Source organism: Petaurus breviceps, unplaced genomic scaffold (assembly GCF_028583685.1).
Source record: "Petaurus breviceps papuanus isolate PSGF00001 unplaced genomic scaffold, PetGlider_PUasm1.0 90845, whole genome shotgun sequence".
In the NCBI taxonomy this organism is placed as follows: domain Eukaryota; kingdom Metazoa; phylum Chordata; class Mammalia; order Diprotodontia; family Petauridae; genus Petaurus; species Petaurus breviceps.
Window position 1 is genome coordinate 26,442,866 of NW_027187359.1, and position 26,766 is coordinate 26,469,631.

Sequence of the window (26,766 nt, forward strand, 5' to 3'; positions counted from 1 at the left end):
TTAAAATTGGAGATTAATTACATATATCATGGTAAAATCAAGTCATACTGAAGGTGGGTATTATACAGGATAAACTTTGTTCTTGAAAAGTAGTCATCTAATTTGTAATGTGTAATGGGTTTGTAAGAGAAAAACTTAGCTCAGTAGAAGTAGTTTTCAGAGATAGTGCTATTTTGCTTTGATTGTGTTCTTTGAACCTGACTTTCAAGTGTGCTTATGTATTTGTTCTCCTATTATCCCTTCCCCCCTACTGCCTTCATGCTTTTTTCTGATTTCCTTTGTGACTGAAGTGATATATTTTCAGTATTACACATTGGAGTTAGGATTTCAGTCTCTGGTCATAAATCTATATAGAATGAAACTACTGGTTCCTAGTGGGGACTTAATCTATGACTTTAATTGGCATAATGTTCTAACCAGTTGAGCCAGCCAGATCCACAGTAGCATTGTGCTAGTCTCACTTCTTAAACTTTTTGTGAACTGATTTTGAATTTAGTTTACTAAAGTGCTGCATGTATGTTTTAAAAAATAGTTTTTGTGTAAGCAAATTCACAGAAAGTGCTAGCTAACTTTTCTAGAGTTTAGTATTCATTTTTAATGAAAGGGATGTCATGAAGGCATTATGATGGTTAAAAGGCCTACCATTATACAATTAGTTTTAAAATTATGTAGATTTAATTTATCAAATGAGTAACTATAGCTTTTCTTCCCTAGCTCTGAAGTATACCGGTTAAATTTAGAACAAGGACGGTACCTGAATCCTCTCCAAACAGATTCTGCGTGAGTATTTCTCCAATTTAAGGAATACTTGATTTCAATCTGTAGGGGGAGCCAAAGTTAAACTTCCTAGGTTACAAGTGTCCATAAGGCAAAGGACCTGTAATTTCTTAGGTGTGGGAACTCCTTACATTAGCACAGATTATAATCCATCTATAATTTAGTCTTAAAGAATTATTTGATGCTTAAAGAGGCTAAATGCCTTGCCCATATTAATAAAGCAAGAGTCTGTGCTGATACACGAGTTAAAGGTAGAATTTGATCCCACGTCTTATGAACTCTGTGTTATGCTAATTCAAAGGAATATATTCTCATTGGAAGTTTTAAAAGAAGGCCTTTCTACTTTCAAAAACCCCACATAAATTTTCTAAAAATATTTTATTTCTTTCAAGTTATAATTTTAAAAGGGGTTTAATATAGTCAACATCAGAAAAGATTTCCCCCCCTTTTTTGCATTATCCACAGTACTTTGGATGGTCCTGATTATTTTGTTGAAGAAATTTTGCATTTGACTTTGTTAACAAATTTGGTTGATAGTTACCCATAGGTGCAGAGCTGGAAGAAACTTTAGAGGTCAGCTAGTTCAACCTGCTCACATTATAAATGAGCAAACTGAGACTTAAAGCCATGTCATGATTTGGTTAAGGTTCCACAGACAGAATGTAACAGTCAGGATTTGAATACAGAGCTTGAAATTCTAGATCCAGCATTTTTTAGTAGGGGACAAACATTTTGAAAGATCTGCATTCTTTTGTTTCTCATGTAAAAAAGAGTTTTCCAAATGTGAATGTAAATATATATATATTTTTAAAACTATTTTGGGAGGATTCTAAAATGAAGAGAGTAAAATAGGGATGAAAAACAAATACATGATTATTTTCTTTCTGGTAAGAACTTTCAGCTCAGCCTTGACTTGATCATCTCTTTGATAGTTCTCCTCTTTAAAGATATTCGTTTCAGAATACATTATTTAATTAACAAAGAAGTATTATACACTGAGCATGTCATAATTTCAACAAAGGATTAAGTCGGTCATTTCATTGTCTTCCGAATATGATCATAGGACTTTAAGCTAAAAAAAAAGACCTTAGAGATTATATTTTACAACTCCATTTTACAGAGGATGAAAATGAAATCTAGGGAAGTGAAATAGCTTCTCCAAAGGCACACCTGTTTAAGTAGGAGAGCTGAGTTTTGAATATGGGTTTGTGACTGTAACTTTATAGTCTTTTCCTTGTACCTTACTGTCTTTTCCAATAGCTTTAACTTGGAATTCTCAGTTTCTCACAGTATCTCATGGAATGTTGAACTCTTCCATGTCGTTGACAATTTCATATTTTGTTATGTCTTCATTTATTTAAAATCACATAGAGTAGAAGACAGAATGCTTTTTTAGGCATGAGATGACCTTGGTTCTTATCCTTTTTTGTTCCAAAAAGGAAGACCACTAGCATATCAATGAGCTTTCTTGTAGCTCTACTTTCTCTTTGGTAAATAAGCACAGTATGTCAAACTGACTTCATTTCACAGACTTTTTGTAGAGGCTTGATCTTTTAAGGGTTTTGTATGCCAGAAGGAATGAGTGTTAACAGTCATTTTCTTCTTTACTATTGTAGAGAGAACAATGTTTGTGACATAAATCCCATGCATGGCTTGTTTGCCACAGGCACAATAGAGGTAAGCATTTCAGTGTTATGTTTTTGTTTTAAAAGAAATACAGTATGGCTTTGTAGGGAACATTTTTAGAAGGTCTGCTAGTACTATTGATACTTACCCTGTTTCAGTGTTACAGAACAAATGAAGTTTCCTTGGTGATACATTTATTACAAGTTCTCATATACTTGTACATTTACTTAGAAAGGGATGTGTGTATGTACATACATGCATGCATACATTTATTTATAGATACATACATAATATTTTAGATCTCAGAGTAAAGGAAATATAGGCTAGACAAGACATAGGTTACATGCTGGTAATGTGTTTTTCTTTCATTAGAAATTTTAAGAACAGCACTGAGGGCATGAAAGCTTTTTTTCCTTTTTTATTTCTTTTTGCAGGGGGCAAGGTAGGGTAATTGGGATTAAGTTATTTGCCCGAGGTCACACGGCTAGTAAGTGTTAAGTGTCTGAGGTCGGATTTGAACTCCAGTCCTCCTGACTCCAGGGCCGGTGCTCTATTCACTGTGCCACCTAGCTGCCCCATGGAAGCTTTTCTGTCATGAGAAAAGTATAGTGTCGGATACTTGGTAGTTCTAGATATTCCTTAATTCTATGAGAGCAAATATATTATTTGTACAGTGGATCAGCCAAAGTGGATTTTAAAATTCCCCAAATCATGTGTTTTGTAAAAAATTTGCAGCCTGCATTTTTCTATTTGATTTAAAAAAATGCTCTTGCCACAGTCACCTCACGAGGTAGTTGTATTATTCCCTTTGTACAGATGAGGAAACATGTAAGTGAAGTGTCTTAGAATCATAACTTTAGAGTGGAAGAGAAACAAGGATTTATCACCTACCCCCAGAGAGAGAGGGCATGACTTGCCCTGGGTCTCACAGGAAGTAAATAGAAGAGCTAAGATTTGGAGCCAGGGCCTCAGGTTCAGATCTCTTGATCTTGAGATCAGAACTTGTTATATCTGCCTTACAATTTCTAGATGATACAGCTTTGTCAAATATAGTACAGTAAATAATGTAATTTTTGTTTTTGTGAATATTTGAAAGATTGGCTTTTATTAGTGAAATACTTGAATTTAGACCATCAGTAGTCAATAAGAAGAAGAGCTGTTTTTTAGTTTCTTTTCAACAATTACCTAAGTTTTCTTCATAAATTTAAATCTTTTTTCCTTATCATTATGGAATCTTTTATGGTCATGGGCAAACAGTTGCACATTTCTGAACCTCAACTTCCTCATCTGCAACACAGGGTAGAATAATTTCATTACCTACTTCACAAAGTTGTGAGGAAAAAACAAAACTTTAAAATGTTACAGAAATATTAATAGTCGGTTCTTCTGGAATGAGAAGCTCCTTGTTCCCTTATATGACTTTCGGGGCAAGTTATAACTTCTCTCTTATTAATTAGTCTTTACTTTGCTCACTATATATCATAAGGATATTTTAGTATGGTGTTAATGACAGTCTCTGAAGTATATTTGATGATGCTTTTGCTTCTAAGGCAAGACAGATTTTCTGACAGATGATTAATTTCTCTTGTTTAGGGTAGAGTTGAATGCTGGGACCCTAGAACCCGAAATCGAGTTGGACTCTTAGACTGTGCTTTAAGCAGTGTCACTGCTGATACAGAGTAAGTAAAAGAAATTGATTTGAATTTTTGAGGCAAAGTATAGTCTATGGCTTTACCCATGCATATTTCAAGCTAAAGCAAAATAGTACATAGTAAAATCCTTAGAAAATTTCTGTGTATGAAGGTGTCAAATGTGATAGGTTCATATCTTTATTTTTTCTTTTTAAAAAGTACTTCTATAATAGAACCCTGCTTATTTGAGTAAAGGTTAACAAAAAGTCTAAAGTAGAAACTTAGTGTATAAAGCACTTGGCAGGCCATCCTAGTTGGTTGCAATGGAATTTCTAAAACAATGATAGCAGTTTAAGAAATGGCATTCCTAGTCTGCAGCACCTGGAAATTAAAAGTAAGTTGCAGTGGAATAGACTGCTTTAGGAATTAGTGAGATCCCCATTACTGGGGGTCTTCAGTGGAACCTGGATGACCACTTGTCATGAATGATGTTACGGGAATTCATGTTCAGGTATCAGTTGGAATAGAATGTCCTTTGTAATTACATTCATTATAATGAAATTTTGCCTATAAGCATTATTATTACTATTTTTTGGTAAAGACATGACATCTTGGGCAGCTAGGTGGCTCAGTGGATAGAGCACTCATCTTCATGAGTTCAAATCCAGCCTCAGATACTTGCTAGCTGTGTGACCCTGGCCAAGTCACTTAACCCTAGTTGCCTCAAAAAAGAAAAAGAAATTCCATCTTCTACCTGCAATTAGTCCAACTAAGAGCTTTCTCTTATTAAACTATTAGGATGTAATAAGAAGGTAAGGATGGTGCCTCATTTACATATCATTTTTAAAATTACTTAGCAGAATGAAAGGAGTTTCATGAATATTTAATTTCCCATATGACTTGAACCATAGAGTTGCAAGGTTGGAAGGGAACTTCCTGATCATTTGCTCCAAATCATGCCTAAATCATTAGTTTTGTCTCCAAAAGTCCTGTAGGCTAGTCATTAAAGTAATTTTCTTTAAAAATAGTACTTTATTAGGGAGCTGTCCAGCTGAAGCTAATTTAGGGGAAGCTGTAAAACAGGACTCATCTTTTTTGTTTCAGCCATTAAAAAAAACCCAAATTATGCAGTATGCAACTGCTGTAAGTTACCTTAGACTCTTAGTGAAGTTTGAATCCTTTTTCTCCCAATTTTTTGAAACTTTTACCTGGCCCAGACTAAGTCTCTTCATTTGTACTTCACATTCCATAATTCTTTGGTACTGGCCCGAAACACACACACGCGCACACACACACACACACACACACACACACACACACCATAATTTTGACTATATTTTTATGGTCAGAATCTAATTCACTTATTCACTGTGTGACCATAGGCAAGTGATTTAATCTTTCTGAATCTCAGTTTCCCCATTTGCAAAATAGGTATAGAAATATTTGCATACCTATTCCCCAGGGTTGTTAAGAAAAAGCACTTTAAAAACTTGAAAATGTGAATTGTTATCACTACTTCTGTGATGAAAAGTTTTCTTTGTTCCCTTGTATGACTTACTACATAAGTTTAAACTTTTCTCTTTATTAATCAGTCTTTACCTTTAGGTTATTTGGAGGAAAATTTGGGAGTGCTCCAGAAAGTTCCTTCCTCACTACTCCATCTTGGCATTGAACATTTTAAAATGCTTTTTAATATATTTTGACATCTGGCACTGTTAGACCCTTGTCCTTCCCATTTGTTTTCATTATTTCTTTTGAGATTTTTGACTTTCTTTTTCTTTTATGTAAATTTCATCATTTTTTTCTAGTTCTATAAAGTAATCCTTTGATTGTTTAGTTTGTAATGAATAAATTTTTTACGTAGTATTGTCTTTTTTATTATATTGGTTCATGCAACCCATGAGCAAATAATATTTTTCAGTTATTTCTGTATTTCTGTAAACATTTGTTTAAGCTGTTTTTAATCCTAACTGCATTTAGCAGTAGTTTTTGGGGCTCAGGAGCCTCCAGCTTTTATAATCTAGAAAAAATTTTTCTCCTTTACTTCCTTTACTAGTAGTGGTTGATTGGCAGTTAGCAGATCCATGCCAGACCCTAATTACTGATTACACCCTGCCAAGCCTCAGCCTTGGATCACTCCCCTCATTTGTCACCTTTTCTCCTACATATGTGTTGCTGAATGAAGGTAAAGAAAATCATGCAACTTTTCTCACTTGGGTTCAGTACAAATTTTTGTTACATAACCTCAAGTGGGCCCTTACTGCTGGTAGACATTCCTGCTATATCTTACTTATCAACTCACTGTCCCACTCTCCACCAAGGCTCTTCCAAACTTTTTCATCCTTCCTCAAGCCTCCTCTTTCTTCCACCTTCTCAGCTGGGAACCTTGCCTCACATTTTACAGAAGAGATTGAGAATTTAAAACTAGCTCCCTGTTTCTTCCTCTTTCTCATCTCTTGTTGCTCAGGAGACTTCTGCTGTTTGTTATCTCCTCTGTCACTGGTCTCACATGAGGTGGCCTTACTCCTTGCCAAAACTAACCCCTTTACCTGTTCAAGAAATCTTATTCCATCCTATCTCCTCCAACAAATTGCCCCCTCTATCACCCCTACCCTGTCACTTATTTTAGTCTCTCTTTACTAGCTCATTCCCTATTGCTTACACATTTGCCCACGTCTCTGCCATCCTGAAAAAACCTTTACTTGATCCTTCATGTATGCTCATCCTAACTTTCTTCTGCCCTTTGCAGCTAAATTCTTAAGAAAATCTCTTTATAATAGATACCACCACTTCTTTTTAAAAATTAATCATTTTTTTAAGTTTTTAACAAATTTCCATAAGATTTTGAGTTTCAAATTTTCTCCCCATCTCTCCCCTACCCCCCACCCCAACATAGCAAGCATACTGAGTACCTCTTCCCCCAATCTGTTCTTTCTTATACCCTCCCCAATTCCACCTACCCCCCCCCCCCCTCCCCATCCCTTTTACTTTCTTGTAGGGCAAGATGGATTTCTATATCCCATTGCCTCTATATCTTATTTCCTGGTTGCAAGTAAAAAACAGTTTTTAACATTTGTTTTTAAAACTTTTGATTTCCAGATTCTTTCCCTTCTTCCCTCCTCACCCACCCCCACTGGGAAGATAAGCAATTCAATATAGGTTGTACATGTGTAGTTACATAAAACATTTCCATAGTAGTTATATAGTGAAAGACTGACTATATTTCCCTTCATCCTATTCTGCCCTGCCATTTATTCTTTTTTCTACTTTGACCCTGTCCCTTTTCAAAAGTGTTTGCTTCTAACTACCCTCTCCCCCAATCTGCCCTTCCTTCTATCATCCCCCCTCTTATCCCTTCCCCCCTATTTTCCTGTAGGGTAAAATAAATTGAGTGTGTATGTTATTCCCTCCTTAAGCCAAATACAGTGAGAGTAAGGCTGACTCATTCCCTTTCACCTTCCTGCTCTTCCCCTCCATTGTAATAATTTTCTCTTGCCTCTTTTATGTAAGATAATTTACCCTATTCTATCTCTCCCTTTCTCCTCCCAATATATTTCTCTTTCACCTCTTAATTTTATTTTTTAGATATCATCCCTTCTTACTTAACTGATCCTGTGCCCTCTGTCTATATATACATGTACACACATACACATACATATATATCTACATGCACATATACCCTCCTATACATGCATATATGTATGTATATATATGTACATATATATTCCCTTCAACTATCCTCATACATCCTCTCATGAGTTACAATTATTGTTTTTCCATGTAGGAATGTAAATAGTTTATCTTTAATAAGTTCCTTATGATTTCTTTTTCCTGTTTACCTTCTTATGCTTCTCTTGCTTCTTGTATTTGAAAGTCAAAATTTCTGTTCATCTCTGGTTTTTTTTCATCAAGAATGCTTGAAAGACCTCGATTTCATTGAATGATCATGTTTTCCCCCTAAGTATTATACTCAGTTTTGCTGAGTAGGTGGTTCTTGGTTTTAATCCTAGCTCCTTTGACCTCTGGAATATCAAATCCAAGCCCTTTGATCCCTTAATGTAGAAGCTGCTAGATCTTGTGTTATCCTGATTATGTTTCCATAGTACTCAAATTATTTCTTTCTGACTGCTTGTAATATTTTCTCCTTGACCTGGGAACTCTGGAATTTGGCTATGATATTTCTAGATGTTTTCTTTTTGGGATCTTTTTCAAAAGGTGATTGGTGAATTTTTTCACTTTCTGTTTTGCCCTCTGGTTCTAGAATATCAGGGCAATTTTCCCTGATAATTTCTTGAAGGATGATGTCTAGGCTCTTTTTTGATTATGGCTTTCAGGTAGTCCAATAATTTTTAAATTATCTCTCCTGGATCTATTTTCCAGGTCAGTGGTTTTTCCAGTGAAATATTTCATATTGCCTTCTTTTTTTTCATTTGTTTGGATCTGTTTTATAGTATCTTGATTACTCATAAAGTCATTAGCTTCCATTTGCTTCACTCTAGTTTTGAAGGAATTATTCTCTTCAGTGAGGTTTTGAAATTCCTTTTCCATGTGACCAATTTTTTTTTAAGCATTCTTCTCCTTATTGGCTTTTTGGAACTCTTTTGCCATTTGAGTTAGTCTATTTTTTAAGGTGTTATTTTCTTCAGACAGGTTGTTGATTCTCTTTTCATGATTTTCTTGCATCATTCTCATTTCTCTTCCCAGCTTTTCTTACTTGATTTTCAAAATCTTTCTTGAGTCCTCCATGGCCTGCGACCAGTTCATATTTTTCTTGGAGGCTTTTGATGTAGGAGTTTTGACTTTGTTGTCTTCTTCTGGTTCTATGTTTTGATCCTCTTTGTCCCCAAAAAAGGATTCTAATGTCTGATTGCGCCTTCTCTGTTTGCTCATTTTGCCAGCCAATTATTTGACTTTTGAGCTCTTTGCCACGATAGAACTCTGCCTCCAGAGTGGAGTACTGTGTCTCAAATTTCTGGGGTTTTGCACAGCTGTTTTTAGAATTTTTTTCTAGGCACCGGCCTCAGAACTGTGTGGAGGACTTTCTCTCCCCGACCTCAACAAGTTCTGTCACATCAACATTCCTCACCCCATAACTACCACCCAAGACTATGATCCAGATCCAAGTAGGGCAAAACAAGAGAAGAATCCTGCCTCAGTGCCAGCATAGGGATTTCTGCAAATGCCCACTGGACAGTCACTTGATCCCGGGAGGCCTGGAGCCAGAAGCAGCCCCAGGGGTAGGGGCCAGACCATGCTCTTCTCTCACCCAGGATCAACTCCCACTGACCTTTTACCTTCCCTTTGGTGTTTATGGGTTGAGAAGTCTGGAAATTTCCATAATTGCCAGTGATTCACTCTCCTGAAGTCTGCTCAGGCTGGTCTGTGCCACTGGGCTGGGTCTGCAGGACTGCGCTGGGCTCCCAGGCTGGTGTGATAGACCCTTCCTGTAGGCCTTCCAGGCTGCCTTCAGTGGGAGATTTGTTTCTCTCAGTCACTTTGTGGGTTCTGTAGCTCTAAAATTTGTTTAGAGTCATATTTTACAGGTATTGGAGGTGGTTGGAGTGGGATCTCAAGCAAGTTCCTGCTTTTACTCTGTTATCTTGGCTCCGCCCACCATTTTCTTCTTAACTCTTCTTCTCCCTCTCTTCTTAACCCCTAGCTTCCATCCTTGTCATTTTCCTGTAACTGCTCTCTCCAAAGTTACCCCTTGGCAACCAAATCTGATACCCTTTTCTCAATCCTCCTCCTTGACCTCTCTGCAGCCTTTGACACTGCTGCCATCCTGTCCTTGATAATACCTTCTCTCTAGGTTAGTGAGACACCACGCTCTCCTTTTTCTCCTCCTTTCTGTCTGACTACTCCTCATTTTCCTTTCCTCATCCAGAGCATGTCCTCTAACCACAAATGCCTCTCAGGGTTCTGTCTTAGACTCTTGTATCTTCTCTCTCTCTCTAACTTCACTTGATGATTTCATCAGTTCCCATGCACTTAATTGCCATCTCTGTGCTAATGATTTTCAAATTGAATTATTATACTCCAAACAATCTGCTGACCTCTAATCTTGCATCTCAAACTGCCTTTCAGACATTTTGAACTGGATGTCCACTAGACAGCTTAAACTCAATATGTCCTAAACAGAATTCATTATCTTTTCTTCTACTCTCCCCTCCCCCTTCCCTATTATTGTTGAGGGCAATACCATCTTCCCAGGCCCTCAGGCTCCCAGGCTAGGAGTCATCATGGACTCCTCAGTCTCATCCCCCATATCCAAGCTGTTGTCAATTTTTCACCTTTGTAGCATCTCCCTTCTCTCTTCTGCCACTGCTCTGGTTCAGACTCCCATCACCTCTTGCAATGGCCTGTTGATGGGTCTGCCTACCCCAAGTATCTCTCTTCTCAGTCCATCCTCTGTTTGGCCACCGAAGCGATTTTCCTAAAGGACCGGGCCAATCATGTCACCTTCTCACTCAGTAAACTCCAGTGGCCTCCTGTTGCTCTCAGTATCAAATACAAAATCTTCTTTTTGACATTCAAAACATATCATAACCTTCATCCCCTCCTTGTCTTTCCAGTCTTCTTTCCACCTTTCTCCCTGACATAAATTCTTTGAACCAGTGATGCTGACATTCTGACTGTTTAATGAACAAGACCCTCCCTCTCTTGATGGGAGGCATTTTCTCTAGCTGTCCTCCATGCCTCCAGCACTCTCACCCTTTAATTTTGTCTACTGACTTCCCTGACTTCCTGTAAGTCCCAACTAAAATGCTGTCTCCTACTGGAAGCCTTTCCCAACTCCTCTTAATTCTAGTGCCTTCCTTCTGTTAATTTATTTCCTATTTACCCAATAATACATAGCATAAATAGCTTGTTTACATAAGATATATAGGATAAATAGCTTATACATATGTAAGATATAGCACATTTTTATATATTTGCATACTGTCTTCTCCATTAGATTGGAAATTTTTTGAGGGAAGGAACTGTCCTTTGCCTCTTTTGGTATCCCGAGTGCTTGGCACAGTGCCTGGTCCATAGTAGGTACTTAATAAATGTTTATTGATTGAATTCAAGGCAACCTCAGTAAGAAGGTAATTTTGAGAGGTCCGGAAAGGAAAAAATCTAAATTTAACTACTTCACTTTCTCCTGGCATGTCATTTCTGCCACTACTAAGAATATTTTAAAAGTCAGTTTTTAGTAGCTTGTGTTTATAAAAAGTTTGTGCATGCCCACATGGATGATTGTATATCTAGTGAACACTTTATAATACATGTGCATATGCATACAACATATAATACATTGTATAATAAGATTTTAATTTTCATAGTTCTAACTATAGCTCTTAGTAGGCTTTTTTTTTTTTTTTTTTTGCCTTTTGGAGGGCAATTGGGGTTAAGTAACTTGCCCAAGGTCACATGGCTAGTTTTTTTTGTGTGGGTGTTAAGTATCTGAGGCCAGAACCAAACTCAGGTCCTCCTGATGCTGGGCCGGCGCTTTTCTCACTGTGCCACCTAGCCACTCCTGAACTTATGTCTTAATAAATAAAGCTCAATTTAATTTTGGTTTCCTGTTTTGTTACTTTTTAAAAAAAATTACAAGTTATTTTTTTCTCTCTTTGAATCTTAGAATTGTGATTCTAGAAGAGATTTGAGAGATTATCTGTTTCAGGTTGTGAGGCATAGGGGAAAAAGCACCCAAGCTGAGGTCGTAGGACCTGGATTCAGATCTTTACTCTGCTACTTCATGCTTGTGTGTAACCTTGAGTCAAGTCACTTTTCCTCTCTGGGTCTGTTTCTTCATCTTTGTAATGATGTGGTTGCACTAGAGGATCTCTGAGGTCCTTTCCAGCTCTAGATCCTATAATATCCTCCTTTTACAGAGACAAAATTTCCATATTTGTTATTTTACATGTTGGAGTCTAAAAATATTTCTTCTTAATAATTTGGGCAGTTTCTTTTGTAGCCTTTGAATTAAATAACCACTAAAGAGAAGCTGAATTTGGCTGGAGCTGGTGGTAAAATATTGAAATGTTCAACTGATTTTCCTAAACTGCATATCCAAATGTGTCCCCCCTTCCCCCTCCCCCAAAAAGCAAATCTGAAAATCTCTAGGGACTCCCTATTGTCTCCAGGATCAAATGCAAATTCTTCTGTTTGGCGTTTGAAGTTCTTTATAACCTGTCCCCCATCTACCTTTCTCGCCTCCTTACATTTTATTCCCCACTCCATAGTCTTACTCCAGAGCCTCCTCATTGTTCCTCAAACAAGACACTTCTTCCCTTGGCTCCAGGCATTTTCTCTTAACTATTCCTCATGTCAGGAATGTTCTCTTCCTTCTTTTCTTTTAAGTCCCAATTAGAAATTTCCCAACCCCTCTTAATCCTAGTTCCTCTTTTAAATATTTCCTGTTTATACTGTCTTTAACTTATTTGTTTACTTGTTGTCTTCCCTGTTAGATTGTGAGCTCCTTGAGAGCAGTTACTGTCTTTTGCCTCTTTGAATTGCCAACGTTTAATATAGTGCCTGACACATAATAGTCACTTAGTCAATGTTTATTGATTGACTAGGAATGTACCTTTCAGCTCTCTGCCTCTGAGCTCCATGGGCAATGAAGGAGGAGAAAGCACTACTTCAGTCTTCTGGGATTTGGGATGTAGACTTTATTGTTTTTAATAGTAAGCTTTATTAAAGCTTTTTTAAAAACATCAGTCATTACTATATATACATTTTTTTTTGTCTCCCACAACACCTTTAACCCTCCTTTATGAAAAAGCAAAATTGATTGTAAGTAAATGATGTAATAGCCGTGCTTGACAGTGTCTATGCAACATCCTTCCACTCCTCTAATCCGTCATCGTTCTACTGATACCATTAATGAGTGTTTTATCCTTTGTTCTCCAGAAATCAAGATTGGTCATTTAGATCACTCCAGAGTTTTATTTTCTTTTAGGGTTCATTTTTTTATACTATTATTGTCTTTTTTTTTTTTTTGGAAAGGGGAGGGCAGGGCAATTGGGGTTAAGTGACTTGTCCAAGATCACACGGCTAGTAAGTGTTAAGTGTCTGAGGCCGGGTTTGAACTCAGGTCCTCCTGACTCCAGGGCTGGTGCTCTATTCATTGCACCATCTAGCTGTGCTTACTATTATTGTCAATGTGTATGTTGTCCTCTTCTGCTTACTTCACTATGTATCAGTTTATACAAGTGTCTTTGCAGATGACTTTTAGATCTACTTGTGTAGCCCTAATTTCCCTTTTGATTTCCAGTCTTGTACTTTTGTCTGTTAGACATTTTGAACTGGATGTCCTCTAAACATCTCAATTTCAACATGTCCAAAATTGAATTCATTATCTTCCCTCTCCCCCTCCCCCCAATACCTCTTATCTTCCTAACTTTCCTGTTACTATCACCATCCTTCCAAATCACCTAGTCTCAAAACCTAGGGGTTAATCTTTGATTCTCACACTCTCTTGCTCCACAGAGTCCAATCCAGAAGTCTTCCAAGTCCTGTTTTTTCTACCTTTGTAACATCCCTTATATACAACTCTTCTCCTTTCACATTGCAGTTACCCTGGTACAGACCCTCATCACCTCATGCCAGGGCTATTGAAGTAGTCTGTTGGTTGGTCTTCTCTCACATCTCTCCCCATTCTAGTACATCTTCACTGAACTGTCAAATTAATCTTCCTAAAGCTAAGGTCTATCCATATTACTCTTGTTACTTAGAGGATTAAATATAAAATTCTTTGGCTTTTAAAACCCTTCATAACCGTGACTCCTATTTTTCCAGTTTTCTTATACCTGTCCCTTCTGCACACTCTTTGATTTAGTTACACTGACCTCTTTGCTCTTCCATGAATAAGACATTCCATCTCCTGACTTGAAGTATTTTCACTGGTAGGCTATCCCGAGGGGACTGTTGGAGGCAGCCATTGGTAAGCACAAGGGTCCTTGAACCCAGTAATAGTCAACTTGGTGCTGTTCCCTTCCCCACTCCCCACACTTTTCTTTTTTTAAACTTATATTCCTCTTTCTTCTGGTCTACTAGAGTGCTTATTCTATGCCATGCTGCTTTTCTTTCTAATGCTGTTAGCATTAGTCAGACTGGAAGCAGATTCAGAATTTGGTACTGTTATACATTACCTCTTTATAGCATGATTAAAATGGAATATATTATCATGTTGAATCTTTTAATTTGATTTTACAATTTTCAAAAATGTTAAAATGTCCTAGATAATTTCTTGTTGATAGCTAGTATAATATATTAGAAAGAATGCTGCTTTATCTTTCATAATGTATGTTTATATTTGCTGCATAAACTAAAAATAAAAAGTGATTTCCCGTACACACTGGATTTGTAAGTCTGATAGTGTTGCTCAGAAGTTCTCTTAAAGTGTTAATATACTAGTTATTTTGGAGGGATCTTGGTCATTGTATAAATGAACACACATTATGTCTTTCAGGATAGACAGTTTGCCTACAATCTCAGCCCTGAAATTTAATGGTGCTTTGAACATGGCGGTTGGAACATCTACAGGGCAGGTAATATGGTACAAATTGAAACTGCAGTTTATTCAGTCTTTGTGCACATGACGTGGAGGATATCAAATATTAGCTTGTTCACAAATCAGTTATTTACGTTTCAGAGTTCATGACTAGTATTGCTGAAAGTTACTTGAGTTAGATCCAGCCTAATGGATATATTAATTGTTCTCTTAAAACTTTTTCTGTATTAACTTGATCACTAGAAAACTATATTCTTAGGTCATTATCTCAACTTCTATAGAAATTACTCCACTGAGTTAACATTTGTTGCTATAGTTTCAGTTTTCCATAGGCTTATGTATTTAGTAATGATAGGACCCTTGAGATTATCTTATCTACCTTCCTTCTGCATTTTTATAGGTGAAAGTATGGAGAGAACTTTAGTGATTTGTCACATAGGTAGTAAATAGAAGAGCCGAATTTGAACCAATATCCTCAGACTGTGAATCTTATTTCTGTCTACTTCTCCCAAGCTGCTTTCATAGGGGCAGTCAGTATAAGAAACATCTATTTGAATTTGTCTTTACAAAATCACTTTGAAGATAATCTTGATGATGCTACTTAAGGGCCATTTACCCTTATGATAAATTCCTCCTCCATTTCAGTGTCAGGAAAAAGTGTCTATCCTGATGAGTTTGGATTTTTTAAGAAAAATTATGAAATATTGTGAAATCTATAAAACACAGTGTGTTTTCTTTTGTAACTTTGCAGCCAGGCAACTCAGAGCTAAATTTAGGACTCAACTGAAGTAGCTTGACATATAATAATCTAGCTTTATTAATTACTTGGCTCTTTACTCCTTTTTCTTATGTTTTTCATTTTTCTATTTTGGGTTTTTTAATTTTGTAGGGACCTTTTCATTCATTGAGGACACAGATATTATATAGTTTATTGATTTTTTTTCTTAGCACACATATTTATTTTGGGTGAAGCAAATTAGTTCCTTTATTATGCTAGGGTCTTTTCCTTTCAATGTTCAGGTACTTCCAGATGTAAGAAATTTTTCAATAGTGAGATCAAGTCCAGCATTTATTAGGAAATACCAGTCATTGGTGGAGAAAGCACAAAAGATCTATTTTTAATCACATTGGAAAGATTTTCTTTTTGGGTTAATTTATTTGTTAAACATTTTGCTGAATAGAATATTAATAGTAAAAATAATTAGGCAAGTGCCAACCTGTTCAAAATCTAAAATATTTTCTTTTAGTTTTCTTTGTTGTTTTGGTTATTCTAGTTTTGGGGGGGGCAAGGCAATATTCCAGTTTTTTTATAGCATAGGCAGCTTTAACTTTTTTTTCTTTGTCTTGAAGGTTTTGTTGTATGATCTTCGCTCCAGTAACCCATTACTGGTTAAGGATCACCAGTATGGTCTAGCTATTAAATCAATCCAGTTCCAGAATTCATTAGACTTAGTTTTATCTGCAGACTCTCGAATCATCAAAATGTGGAACAAAGACACAGTAAGTATTATAGTGTTGAATTTTTATTCCTTCATTTGCCTCTTTTGATAGCATTTTGAAAAAATGTTTATTCTTAGAAATTGTCAAGAGCCGTTTTAGAAAGCTCTAGCAGGAAGTTAACTACTACGCTATAGATAAGGTCTGTGTGTAGATAGTAGAATCGTTACTCTTTGCTTTTTACTTGCTATTGAATGCAGTTTTTAATTTTCAAAAGTGAATATAAGGTTTAAAAATGTTTAGGTTGGCCTGCTCATCATTTCTTATAGCACAATAGTATTCCATTACATTCCTTTACCACGGCTTGTTCAACCATTCCCCATTTGATGGGCATCCCCTTAATTTCCAGTTCTTGGCCAACACAGAAAGCGTTGCTATAAATATTTTTGTACATGTGTGTCCTTTTCCCATTTATAAGATCACAGCCCTAGAAGTGGTATTGCTAGGTCAAAGGGTATGCATAGTTTTGTAGTCCTTTGGGATTAGTTTTAAATTGCTCTCTGGAATGGTTGGATCAATCCACCAACAATGCATTAGTATTCTAATTTTCTCACATCTTCTCCAACATTTACATGATCATCTTTTTTTTTTTTTCGCCTTTGGGAGGGCAATTGGGGTTAAGTAACTTGCCCAAGGTTACACAGCTAGTTTTTTTTGTGGATGGGTTTTAAGTGTCTGAGGCTGGAACCAAACTCAGGTCCTCCTGACTCTGGGGCCAGCGCTTTACTCACTGTGCCAATGATCATCTTTTTTAACTGTATATTCTCCTTTTCTGTCAGAAACTTGGGAAAAACCAGTAAGTCCATAAAAACTAAGTTCTTTTCTTTTTCTCCAATTTCTATTTCCATTTCTTTTCTAGAAATAAGTGTTTTGTGGGAGGACAGAAGGAGTGTCTTGGTCTTAAATGGGGTAAAAAATATGTACAGTATGGCTTGGGAGACTTATCTGAATTGAATTAGTTTTAAATTCAGAAGCTTTTATTCAAAAAAACTTTGGGAATTGTTTCTTATTTCTGTACTCTTTCTTGGAGTTAAGAAAATACTGCTTTTGCTCTGCTGGCTAACTTAGTCCCTCTTCTCCATTTTCATGGCAGGGCTGTATGATATGGTAAGAGACACTTATTCTTCCTTTATCATCTTATTTTTCTCTCTTTAGAACCTACTTCTAGTGGGTTCTATGTGCCTGGTGATATTATCATCATTCTCCTATTCATCCAGGCTTAAGATACTTATCTTCCAAGACTTTGTCTAAGTACTCCGTCCTTTGGGAAGCTTTCTCTGAATTGTCCTCCACCCCCCCCTCCTCCCCCCAGATAGTGCTGAGAAGTAAATCTCTTTTCTTTCCAAATCAGTCTTACATAGCAATTTGTGTCTCTTCCATATTACTTTTTGCATTTGACTTTATTATGAATTGTTCGTTCATGTCTTACTTCCCTTACCAAGTTGTAAGCTTCTTGATAGCAAAGACTATCCTTCACTTTGCATTCTCAGTGGCTGCTGCAGTTCCTTGCACATAATAGGTCTTAATAATTTATATTTTATTGAATTTCTACCTTTGAAAACACCTGGCTTCTAGTTCTACAGTTTTTAAAAAAGCTATAAGATAACTCTTCTTCCTTGCCCCACCCTGCTCCCTCTTGCTATAGAAAACGACTATATCCTTTACTTTTAAATGACATTTGTAAAAGTTGCAAGGAGTTTCAAAATGCACTCGATGATACCCTTCTTTTAAATTGTTGAAATAAATTTTATTTGGCTTTTGGGAGGTATTTATGAATAAATATTTCTTCTAGACTAACACATATACTATACATACATATATGTGTGTATATATAAGCTTTTAATTTTTCTGTCTTCATTTGTTGATTTTCTCTTTCACCATGACTCTTTTTTTAATAGTTCCTTTATGACTTACAGGATTTCATTTTCTGAGATTGGATCATGTAAGATCTCAAGTTCACATTTTGTTAATTTGCATATTATTTTGTATTTTTGTAGGCAACTAATTTTTTAAAAATCCTCTCTTGCTAGTATATAATAGGTTCAGATAATTTTTAAAAAGTGATCTCATGATTTTTGCTTTGTTTTTATTTTTTGGTAATTTGATATTCCTCCTTTTTGAACTGGTTAATGAACACATTTAATTATTGGAAGTTTATTAAGTACCAATTAATTTAAACATTATATATTTTGTAAATAATGCATATTTTCTGCTTTTTAAAAATATTGATACATAGCGTCACTTTGAATTAATTTACCTAGGTTATTTTGCTTTTTTGGGGGGGCAGGGGTAGTTGGGGGTCACACAGCTAGTAAGTGTTAAGTGTCTGAGGCCAGATTTGAACTCAGGTCCTCCTGACCCCAGGGCTGATGCTGTATTCACTGTGCCAACCTAGCCACCCCTACCTAGGTTATTTTGTTTGTTAAAATAAATTTTGGGAATAGAAGCAGGACCTCCCCGCTGCTTCAGCTTCCACCTTCCCCAATCCATGTAAAAAGGGGACTCTAAACAAACTTTGTAGCTGCAGAACCCACAAAATGACACAGAGAAGCTAACCTCCTGCTGAGGACAGCCCGGCAGGCCAGCAGGAATCAGCCAGCGCAGTGCTCTGGGAGCTGAGCCCACCCCCATGCCAAGTCTCTAGCCCCCGGGGGGGCCTGACCAGCTGCCGGCTGGAGGGACTCCAGATCATCAGCAGCTGTGGCCATTTCCACATTTCTCAACACATAGGTGCAAAGGACAAAGTGAGAGGTCAGTGCAGTCTGGACTTTGGGAAGTGGGAGTGTGTGGCTTTTGCCCCTGGGGTGAGAAGCTGCTGAGAGGCTAGCACAGCCAGCCAGCACCATGTGGCAGCTTCAGCTCCTGGCCTGCAGAGTGTAGGGGACCCAAGCACCAGTCTGAGGGATAATCGCTCTTGCTTTAAGCTTCTTGCATCTGGATTGCAGTCTAGGGTGGAGGTCCTGGGGTGTGTGTCCAGCTTGCTAGAGCATGTGGAGACCTCAGAGAGGGCACCCATCTAATACCTCCAACAGCTGAAAAAACCCCAGCGTTTGAGACGAAAGCTCCCCTGTCTGGTGGCAGAGTCCTCCTGTGACAAAAAGCCCAGGGGTCAAGTGACTGAGGGGCGACATGACCAGACAAAGGAAACAAAGCAGACAGAAGATTCCAACATTAGACTCCTATTTTGGGGACAAAAAGGAGCAAAGCATGGAACAGGAGGAAGACAGTGAAGTCAGAACTCCTGCACCAAAAGCTTCAAAGGAAAATACGAGCTGGTTACAGGCCATAGAGGACCTTAAGAAGCAGATAAGAGAAGTGGAGGAAAAATTGGGAAGAGAAATGACAACAATGCAAGAAAATTATGAATTGAGAGTCAACAGCCTGACTGAGGAAAATCACACCTTAAAAAGTAGACTAACTCAAATGGCAAAAGAGACTCAAAAAGGCAATGAGGAGAAGAATACCTTAAAAAGCTGAATTTGCCAGATGGAAAAAGAATCTCAAAAGCTCACTGAAGAGGATCATTGCTTCAGAATTAGATTGGATAATGACTTTATGAGAAATCAAGATGCTGTTAAACAGATCCAAACAAATGAAAGAATAGAAGGCAATGTGAAATATCTCATAGAAAAAACCACTGACCTGGAAAATAGATCCAGGAGAGATAATTTAAAAATTATTGGACTACCTGAAGGCCATGATCAAAGTAAGAACCTAGAAATCATCCTCCAGGAAGTTATCAAAGAAAACTGCCCTGATGTTTTAGAAGCAGAGGGCAAAATAGAGGTTGAAAAAATCCACCGATCACCTCCTGAAAAAGATTCCCAAAAGAAAACTCCTAGGAATATTATAGCCAGGTTCCGGAATTCCCAGATTAAGGAGAGAATATTACAAGCAGCCAGGAAGAAACAATTTGAATATTGTGGAAACGCAATCAGGATAACCCAGTATCTGGCAGCTTCTATGCTGAGGGATCGAAGGGCTTGGAATATGATATTCCGGAGGTCAAGGGAGCTGGGATTAAAACCAAGAGTCACCTACCCAGCAAAACTGAGTATAATGTTTCAGGGGAAAATATGGTCATTCAGTGGAATAGAGGATTTTCAAGCATTCTTGCTGAAAAAACCAGAGTTGAGTAGAAAATTTGACATTCAGATACAAGAAGCAAGAGGAGAAGCATGAGAAGGTAAATAGGGAAAAGAAATTATAAGGAACTTATCAAAGTTGAGCGATTAACATTCCTGCATGGAAAAACAATAATAGAAACTTGTGAAACCTTTCTCAGTAGTTGAAGGGAATAGAAATATACATATATATATGTCTATATATGAGGGTTTATGGGCATATGTTTACAGGTATACATAGAAAGGAGCACAGGACCAATTTAATAGGAAGGGATGATACTTAAAAGGTGAAATTAAGAGGTGAGAGGGGAATATAATGAGAGGTGATGGGGAGAGACAGAATGGGGTAAACTATCTCATAGAAGAGGCAAGGGAATATAGTCACAATGGAGGGGAAGAATAGGAAGGCAAAAGGGAATCGGTCATTATTATTCCCATTGAATTTGGCTCAGGAAGGGAATGAAATACATGCTAAATAGGGTATCTCACCCTCCAGGAGAGTAGGGGGGGAAGGGGATGATGGAAGGGATGGCAGGCTGGGGGGGAGGGAAGTTGGAAGCACCCACTTTTGAAAAGGGATTAAAGTAGAGAATAGAACAAGTGGGAGGTGGGATAGGAGGGAGGGAAATATAGTCCATCTTTTACGATATATCTACTATGTTATTGTTTTGCATTAGCTACACATGTACAACCTGTACTGAAGTGCTTATCTTCCCAGTAAGGGTGGGTGACAAGGGAGGAAGGGAATGAATCTGGAATTCAAAGTTTTAAAATCAAATGTTTAAGTATATATATGTATATATATATATATATATATATATATATACACACATATATATATACACATATATATATACACACACACACACACACTATTATTAATACTATTTTACATGTAATTGGGAAATAAGATATACAGGTATTGGGGCATAGAGATCCACTGGAAAAGTCGAAACGGGTATGGGAGAAAATATGGGAGAGTGTAGATTGGAGGAGAGGATATCCTGTGGGACTGCTATTTTGGGGCAGTGGGTAGGAGAAAAATGGGGACAAAATTTGTAACTCAAAATCTTGCAGAAATGAATGATGTAAATCAGAAGTTAATAAAGCATTTGAAAAAAATAAATTTTAATTAATTTCAGTAGTTCATTTTCCTTTTTATTTTACAGGGGAAAATATTTACTTCCTTAGAACCTGAACATGATATTAATGATGTCTGTCTTTATCCAGATTCAGGTAATATATCAAACGTTCATTCCATTATATGTATTGGACTTCAAGTTTATCTAGTTTCATTGTATAGACAGGATTTGTCTGGGTCAGACCAATACTTGTGTGATACATTGCTGGGAAAAAACCAAGAGCAGAAAGTGGTGTAGATGATTCAGAAAAGGGCGTTCTTACCTCTGACTCACTTACGGCTACTAGTAGTAAATTATTATAGGATGTTGGTAGGTATCCATATTGTGGTGAAATGAGATTTTTAGGGTACCTAGGGTGACTTTATGTGATTATAGAATGACACAGAATATATAAGAATACTGGATTTTAAAGTTATTTGTATTCATTAAGGAACTCCTTGCTAATACTGAAGAAGAAACTCTTCATTCTATACAGTTGTGGCTTCCTAATATCCAGAAGTACCCACACAGGAAATAATAATTTCCCATAACCTTTCTCATGAATTAGCTTTTGAGGTTTTAAGAATTTGGGAAGGATCCAATGGGTCATAGCTTTACCAGCCCCTAACTCTTTTTGTGAAGTATCAGTATCAGTTCAGGAGACATACAGTGGAAGACAAAAGATCAGCTTTATGTTGTGCTTATGGGCAAGGATAATGTTCTAAGCATTTGCATTTCAACCTGGGTAGCTCTTAAGACCTTCTGATTTTAATTTAAATCATTCTATAAGTATATGAAAATTTTGCAATAAGTGCAGCATTTGTGTTGATTTTAATTTTTTTTTTTAAAGTTAACTTTGATGGAAATGATGAGCCTTTTTTAAAAAGACATTTCTCCTTTGCAAAACACTTTTTTCCTTTTATGAATATAGTATGGTTTTTACATAAGTTTTCATAAGTTAATTACAAAAAAAAAGAGGAAAAGGCTGATAATGACCAAGCAATTTATTTTGTAAGATCTATAGGTACACTAGGAAAGGGCCTTTGAGCTTCATTTATTTATATTTGTTATATTGGTTATTTTTATTTCAGTTAAATCACATTCCCCACTCCCTTCTTCATTTACAATCCTTAATCATTATATATTCAAATTTTTTGTGAAGTAAATATATTCTTCTTTACTGTTTCACCGTTTTTGTCTGCCCCAGAGTCCTGCACAGCTCATGGATTCATTCCTCAAGCATTTAAATGCCTACAAGGTGGAGAGAACTATCTTAGACATTGCAGGAAATATGAAGTTTAGATATAAAGCACAATCTTGGATCTCCAGAATCTTCTAATTAACGTTAGTGAACATTTATTAATGGTACGAGACGATGAGATTACAAAACCTAAATGAAATAGTTTCTGCCTTCATGAAGCTTATATTCTGCTGAAGATTCACACAAATAAATGAATAAGTAAATTCTTGATAATTTTAGGAGGAAGGATGCATTTATAACTAGGAAGATTAGGAATAGCTTTCATAGAAGATGGCACATAAGATTAGCCTTAAATTAAGTTGGAGATTCTGAGGACTAAGGTAAGAAGGTAGTCCATCATAGACCTAGATAGAGGACAGTCTGTGAAAGTCACAGAGTTACAATTTGGCCTGCAAAGTGGAATTAAGCAGCAAATAGACCTATTTAACCAATATGCTTAGCACATGAAGGGGAGTAAGTAATGTTAGGTAGATTTGGAGAAGCAGACACATGCCACGCTGAGGCTTTTCTATTTTATCTTAGGGTCTGTAGGAAGCCATTGATAATTTTTGAGCAAATGATATGGTCAGGCTTATGTAGTAAGATTATTTTGGCAACTAAGTGTGGAGGATGAATCAGAGAAAGGGGAAACCAGAGGCTGATTTTCTAGTTATAATAGTCTTAAGTGAGACATGAGGAGGTCTTGAGCTAGGGTGATGGTCATCTCAAGGAAGAGACTAGGATGGATGGGAGATATTAAGAAAGTAGAAATGACAAGATTTATCACCTAATTGATAATTGAGGTTGGTAGAATGAAAGTGAATGGTTGGATTCTGGGGATGAGATCCTTGGTGGGTAGAAGGCTATTAATACCTTCAATAGAAATAGAAAAGTTGGAAGAGATGTCAGTTTTGAGGGAAGAAAAACTTCTTTTGGGGGGAACATTCAGATAGAGATGTCTAGCTCTGGAGACATATAAGTCCTGGATATACAGATTTGAGAGTCAACCTCCATAGAAGTGATAATTGAAAACCTTGAGAGCTGATGAGATCACCAAGGAACTTTGTTAGAGTGTGGAGAGGTCCTAGAACAGAACCTTAGTGGATACTCACACTGGAAGATGGGCCTTAGATGATGCTCCAGCTAAGGATATAGTTAGAGGTACAAGAAGAGAATGAGGAAAGCATGTTGCCGTGAAAGCCAAGGGAAGAGGTGGACAACTGTGCCAAAATTAGCAAAGTCATAGAGAAAGATGGACTGAGAGAAGATGCCATTTGCATCTTCCGTTAAAAAATGGTAACTTTGGAGAGAGCAGTTTCAATTAAGAGGTGTGCTTAGTGCAAACCAGATTTTATGCTGTTGACAGGTGAATGAGATCAGAAATAGATTGTAATGCAAATTATTTTTTTCCAGAAGTTTGGTGATGAAAGAGAAGAGACAGAGAGCAATAGCTAGAAAAGATAGGAGATGACCAAGACCTAGTCACATTTGTTGATAGCAGGAGAGGAGAGATTGAAAGTGGCTAAGGGGGGTGGCCATCAGCAAGTAAAGAGTACCGGTTCCAGTGTCGGGATGACCTGGGGATCAAATCTGGGCTCAGATACTCAGCACCACACCCAAAAATAACTGGCCGTGTAACCTTGAACAAGTCACTTAACCCTGATTGCTTTAAAAAAAAAAAGTGGAGAAGGAGAGACTGAAAATTTGGGAAGTTGAATAGTCTAGCAAAGGGAAAATTTCCCACAGGTAATAGGGATATGATTAAGGATAAAAATGGAAGAGTGGGGTTGACATTTTTATGTTCATGGGGCCTCTTCTTCAGAACCTAAAACAAAAGACATCATAGGATGTTATAGAGTGATTTTGAAGTATTGAATGGGACAAAAGATAAGGTTCAAGATGGAGAGCTTCCATTTTCTTAGTAAAGTAAGACTCAAAGTGTTTTCTTCACATATTTGTGAGTCAGGTAATACACATGTTATTAACTCATTTTACAGATGTATGAGCTGAGCTTTAGTAAGGTGAAGTGGCTTGCCCAAGGTTAAATGCCTATTAATCAGCAGACCTGGGACGTAAGCCCAATTCTTCTAACTTTAAGTCCAGTGCTCTTTCTCAACAATATCATGGTGATACCTTAGAAATATTTTCCCTCAGAATTAATTTGGTGATGTCATTTTTATACTTCTGGAAATTAATTTGGGTTTATAAGCCTTTTTAAAATACAAAACTTTTTATCTCTCCTTTCTTCCCCCCCTCCTTCCCCTCAAAGGGTTAGGGGACTTTCAGTCATCCACATATCACCTATTAATGTAACTTAGTTGAATGAAACTTCTTCCTTCACTTTTACCTTTTCAAGAACCAGACTAAATAGTATGGAGAACTTTATGAGGGTAGGACAGGCTTGTGATAGTTATTTTGGGGAAAATGATAACTGTCTCCTAATATCTAAAGAATTGTCATGGGGTAGAGGGATTAGGTTTATTTTGCATAACTTCAGAGGGAAAAAGCAAGGATAGATAAAGTAGAAACTTTAGGGAGGCATATTTTAGCTCAATAAAAGAGCTTCACAGCCCTTTCTGAAAATAGAATAGCTTAAAGTATTGAGTTTCCTGTTATTTGAAGTTTTCAGACAGACATTGGATAACCATTGAGGATATTGTAGGAAAATTTCTGATTGCTTTCATTAGATAGCTGGTTTGAATATGAGGGGTTTCTATTTTTGGTTTTTATTGGGGGGGGGTTGCTTTTTGGAGGAGGGAAGGTAGGGCAGTTGGGATTAAGTGACTTTCCCAAGGTCACATAGCTAGTTTTTGTGTTAAGTGTCTGAGGCTGGATTTGCACTCAGGTCCTCCTGACTCCAGGGCTGGTTCTCTATTCACTCTGCCACCTAGCCACCCCTAAACATTTTTTTTTAATATATGAGTTTTAAGGTCCTTTCTCACCTTTGTGATTATAGGCCAAGAAGGAATTAGGGTTGGCTTAAGTGGCACCTTAGAGCTTCATGGGAGAACTATGAAGCTAGAGAGTTGTGTACAAAGAAGCCGGGGAGAGAATGCCAATACGAACTTTATCGATGTCAAAATTCTTGCCTAGGATTAGTTGTGGACTTACAGAAGAAGGAACATGAATATCTTCACCCTCTTCTGTCATTCTTCAGACCCACTACTCAAGCTAATAATATTATTCTTATATTCATTCATGTACCTTATGGAATTTGTAGACTTTAGTGGGCTAACCTGGAAACTTAAGCACCACTTGCTACATTATTTCCATGGAAAAATTCTTTATGAGTTTCTGGTAACATTTGTACTTTTGTAACACAGTATGCCTGCAATTTAGGGACTGCATTTTTTAGTCTTAAATTGCTTGTATTTTTCATCAAGATCCATTTAATAAGCTAAATACATTGGTATATATTGACATGGCTTCTAAGCATGGTATTAAATAAAGGTAAAAGCAAACATGAGAGACTTCCCACCCTTTTTCCCCCTCTGGCAATGGTATTTACTTGTAGACTGTCTACCAGTAAATTGTATGAGACAGTGGCCAGTGCCAGATGCTTCAAAGGGAGACTTGATACTCTCATAATATCTGATCATAAGCAACTAGACCATAGAAGGGTTCTATGTTGACTACAGGTGCTGAGTACCTTTTGATCCTGGAAGAATTGTTTTTTTGTTTTTGTTATTTGTTTTCTTTGTTTCTCTGAAGGTCATTGTATCTCCCCCTAAATTAACTTTCCTCTCAGTGGTTTGAAAAGGAGCCTTTTTGTTTCTATTTGTTAGTTACTTTTGGCATTCCTTAGACTTAATGAAATTGTTTATCTTTCACATTTATAATTGGTTTTGGCCTTGACATTCCCTAACTTAGACTGATAGCCAATCAGCTTATATCTTTAGTTCCATATACGGTTGTCATTAACTCATGCCTCATTGAAAAAATACATCTAGCTCCATCTAGTCAGAATTCTCTCATGTAATCAGATTAGTCTTTTCTGTGGTTTGATAGGTGTGGCTGTGTTCTCTTGTGAGATGCAGTGTTGTGTTAAGAAGTAAAGCCAGTGGAGACAGGTTGGGGAGCTGTCTTTTGATCAGGAAGTTTCTTTTTAACTGTGAGATATTTCCTATCATTCAGCGAAGACATATGTAGTCCCTGTGACTTTTCTTCTTTAATTATGACTGAAGGCTCTTGAAAGTTGCATTGACATCACTGTTGTTTGTGGCAGTATTTGTAGTGTAGTCATCATGTG

The 26,766-nt window shown here is 37.0% G+C and overlaps 1 protein-coding gene across 3 annotated transcripts in view; it reads left to right on the forward strand.

Moving 5' to 3' along the window:
* Positions 1-26,766, forward strand: part of NOL10 (nucleolar protein 10) — a 123,845-nt gene that overhangs the window by 17,066 nt on the left and 80,013 nt on the right. Inside the window, exons 7-12 of one of the 3 annotated variants that reach the window (XM_069072265.1) lie at positions 715-780; positions 2,394-2,454; positions 3,997-4,082; positions 14,494-14,572; positions 15,886-16,035; positions 21,302-21,392. In XM_069072265.1, coding sequence (XP_068928366.1) covers positions 715-780; positions 2,394-2,454; positions 3,997-4,082; positions 14,494-14,572; positions 15,886-16,035; positions 21,302-21,392 — 533 coding nt within the window. The remainder of the gene's footprint in view (positions 1-714; positions 781-2,393; positions 2,455-3,996; positions 4,083-14,493; positions 14,573-15,885; positions 16,036-21,301; positions 21,393-26,766) is intronic. The other 2 variants (XM_069072266.1, XM_069072267.1) reach the window with 2 other exon arrangements.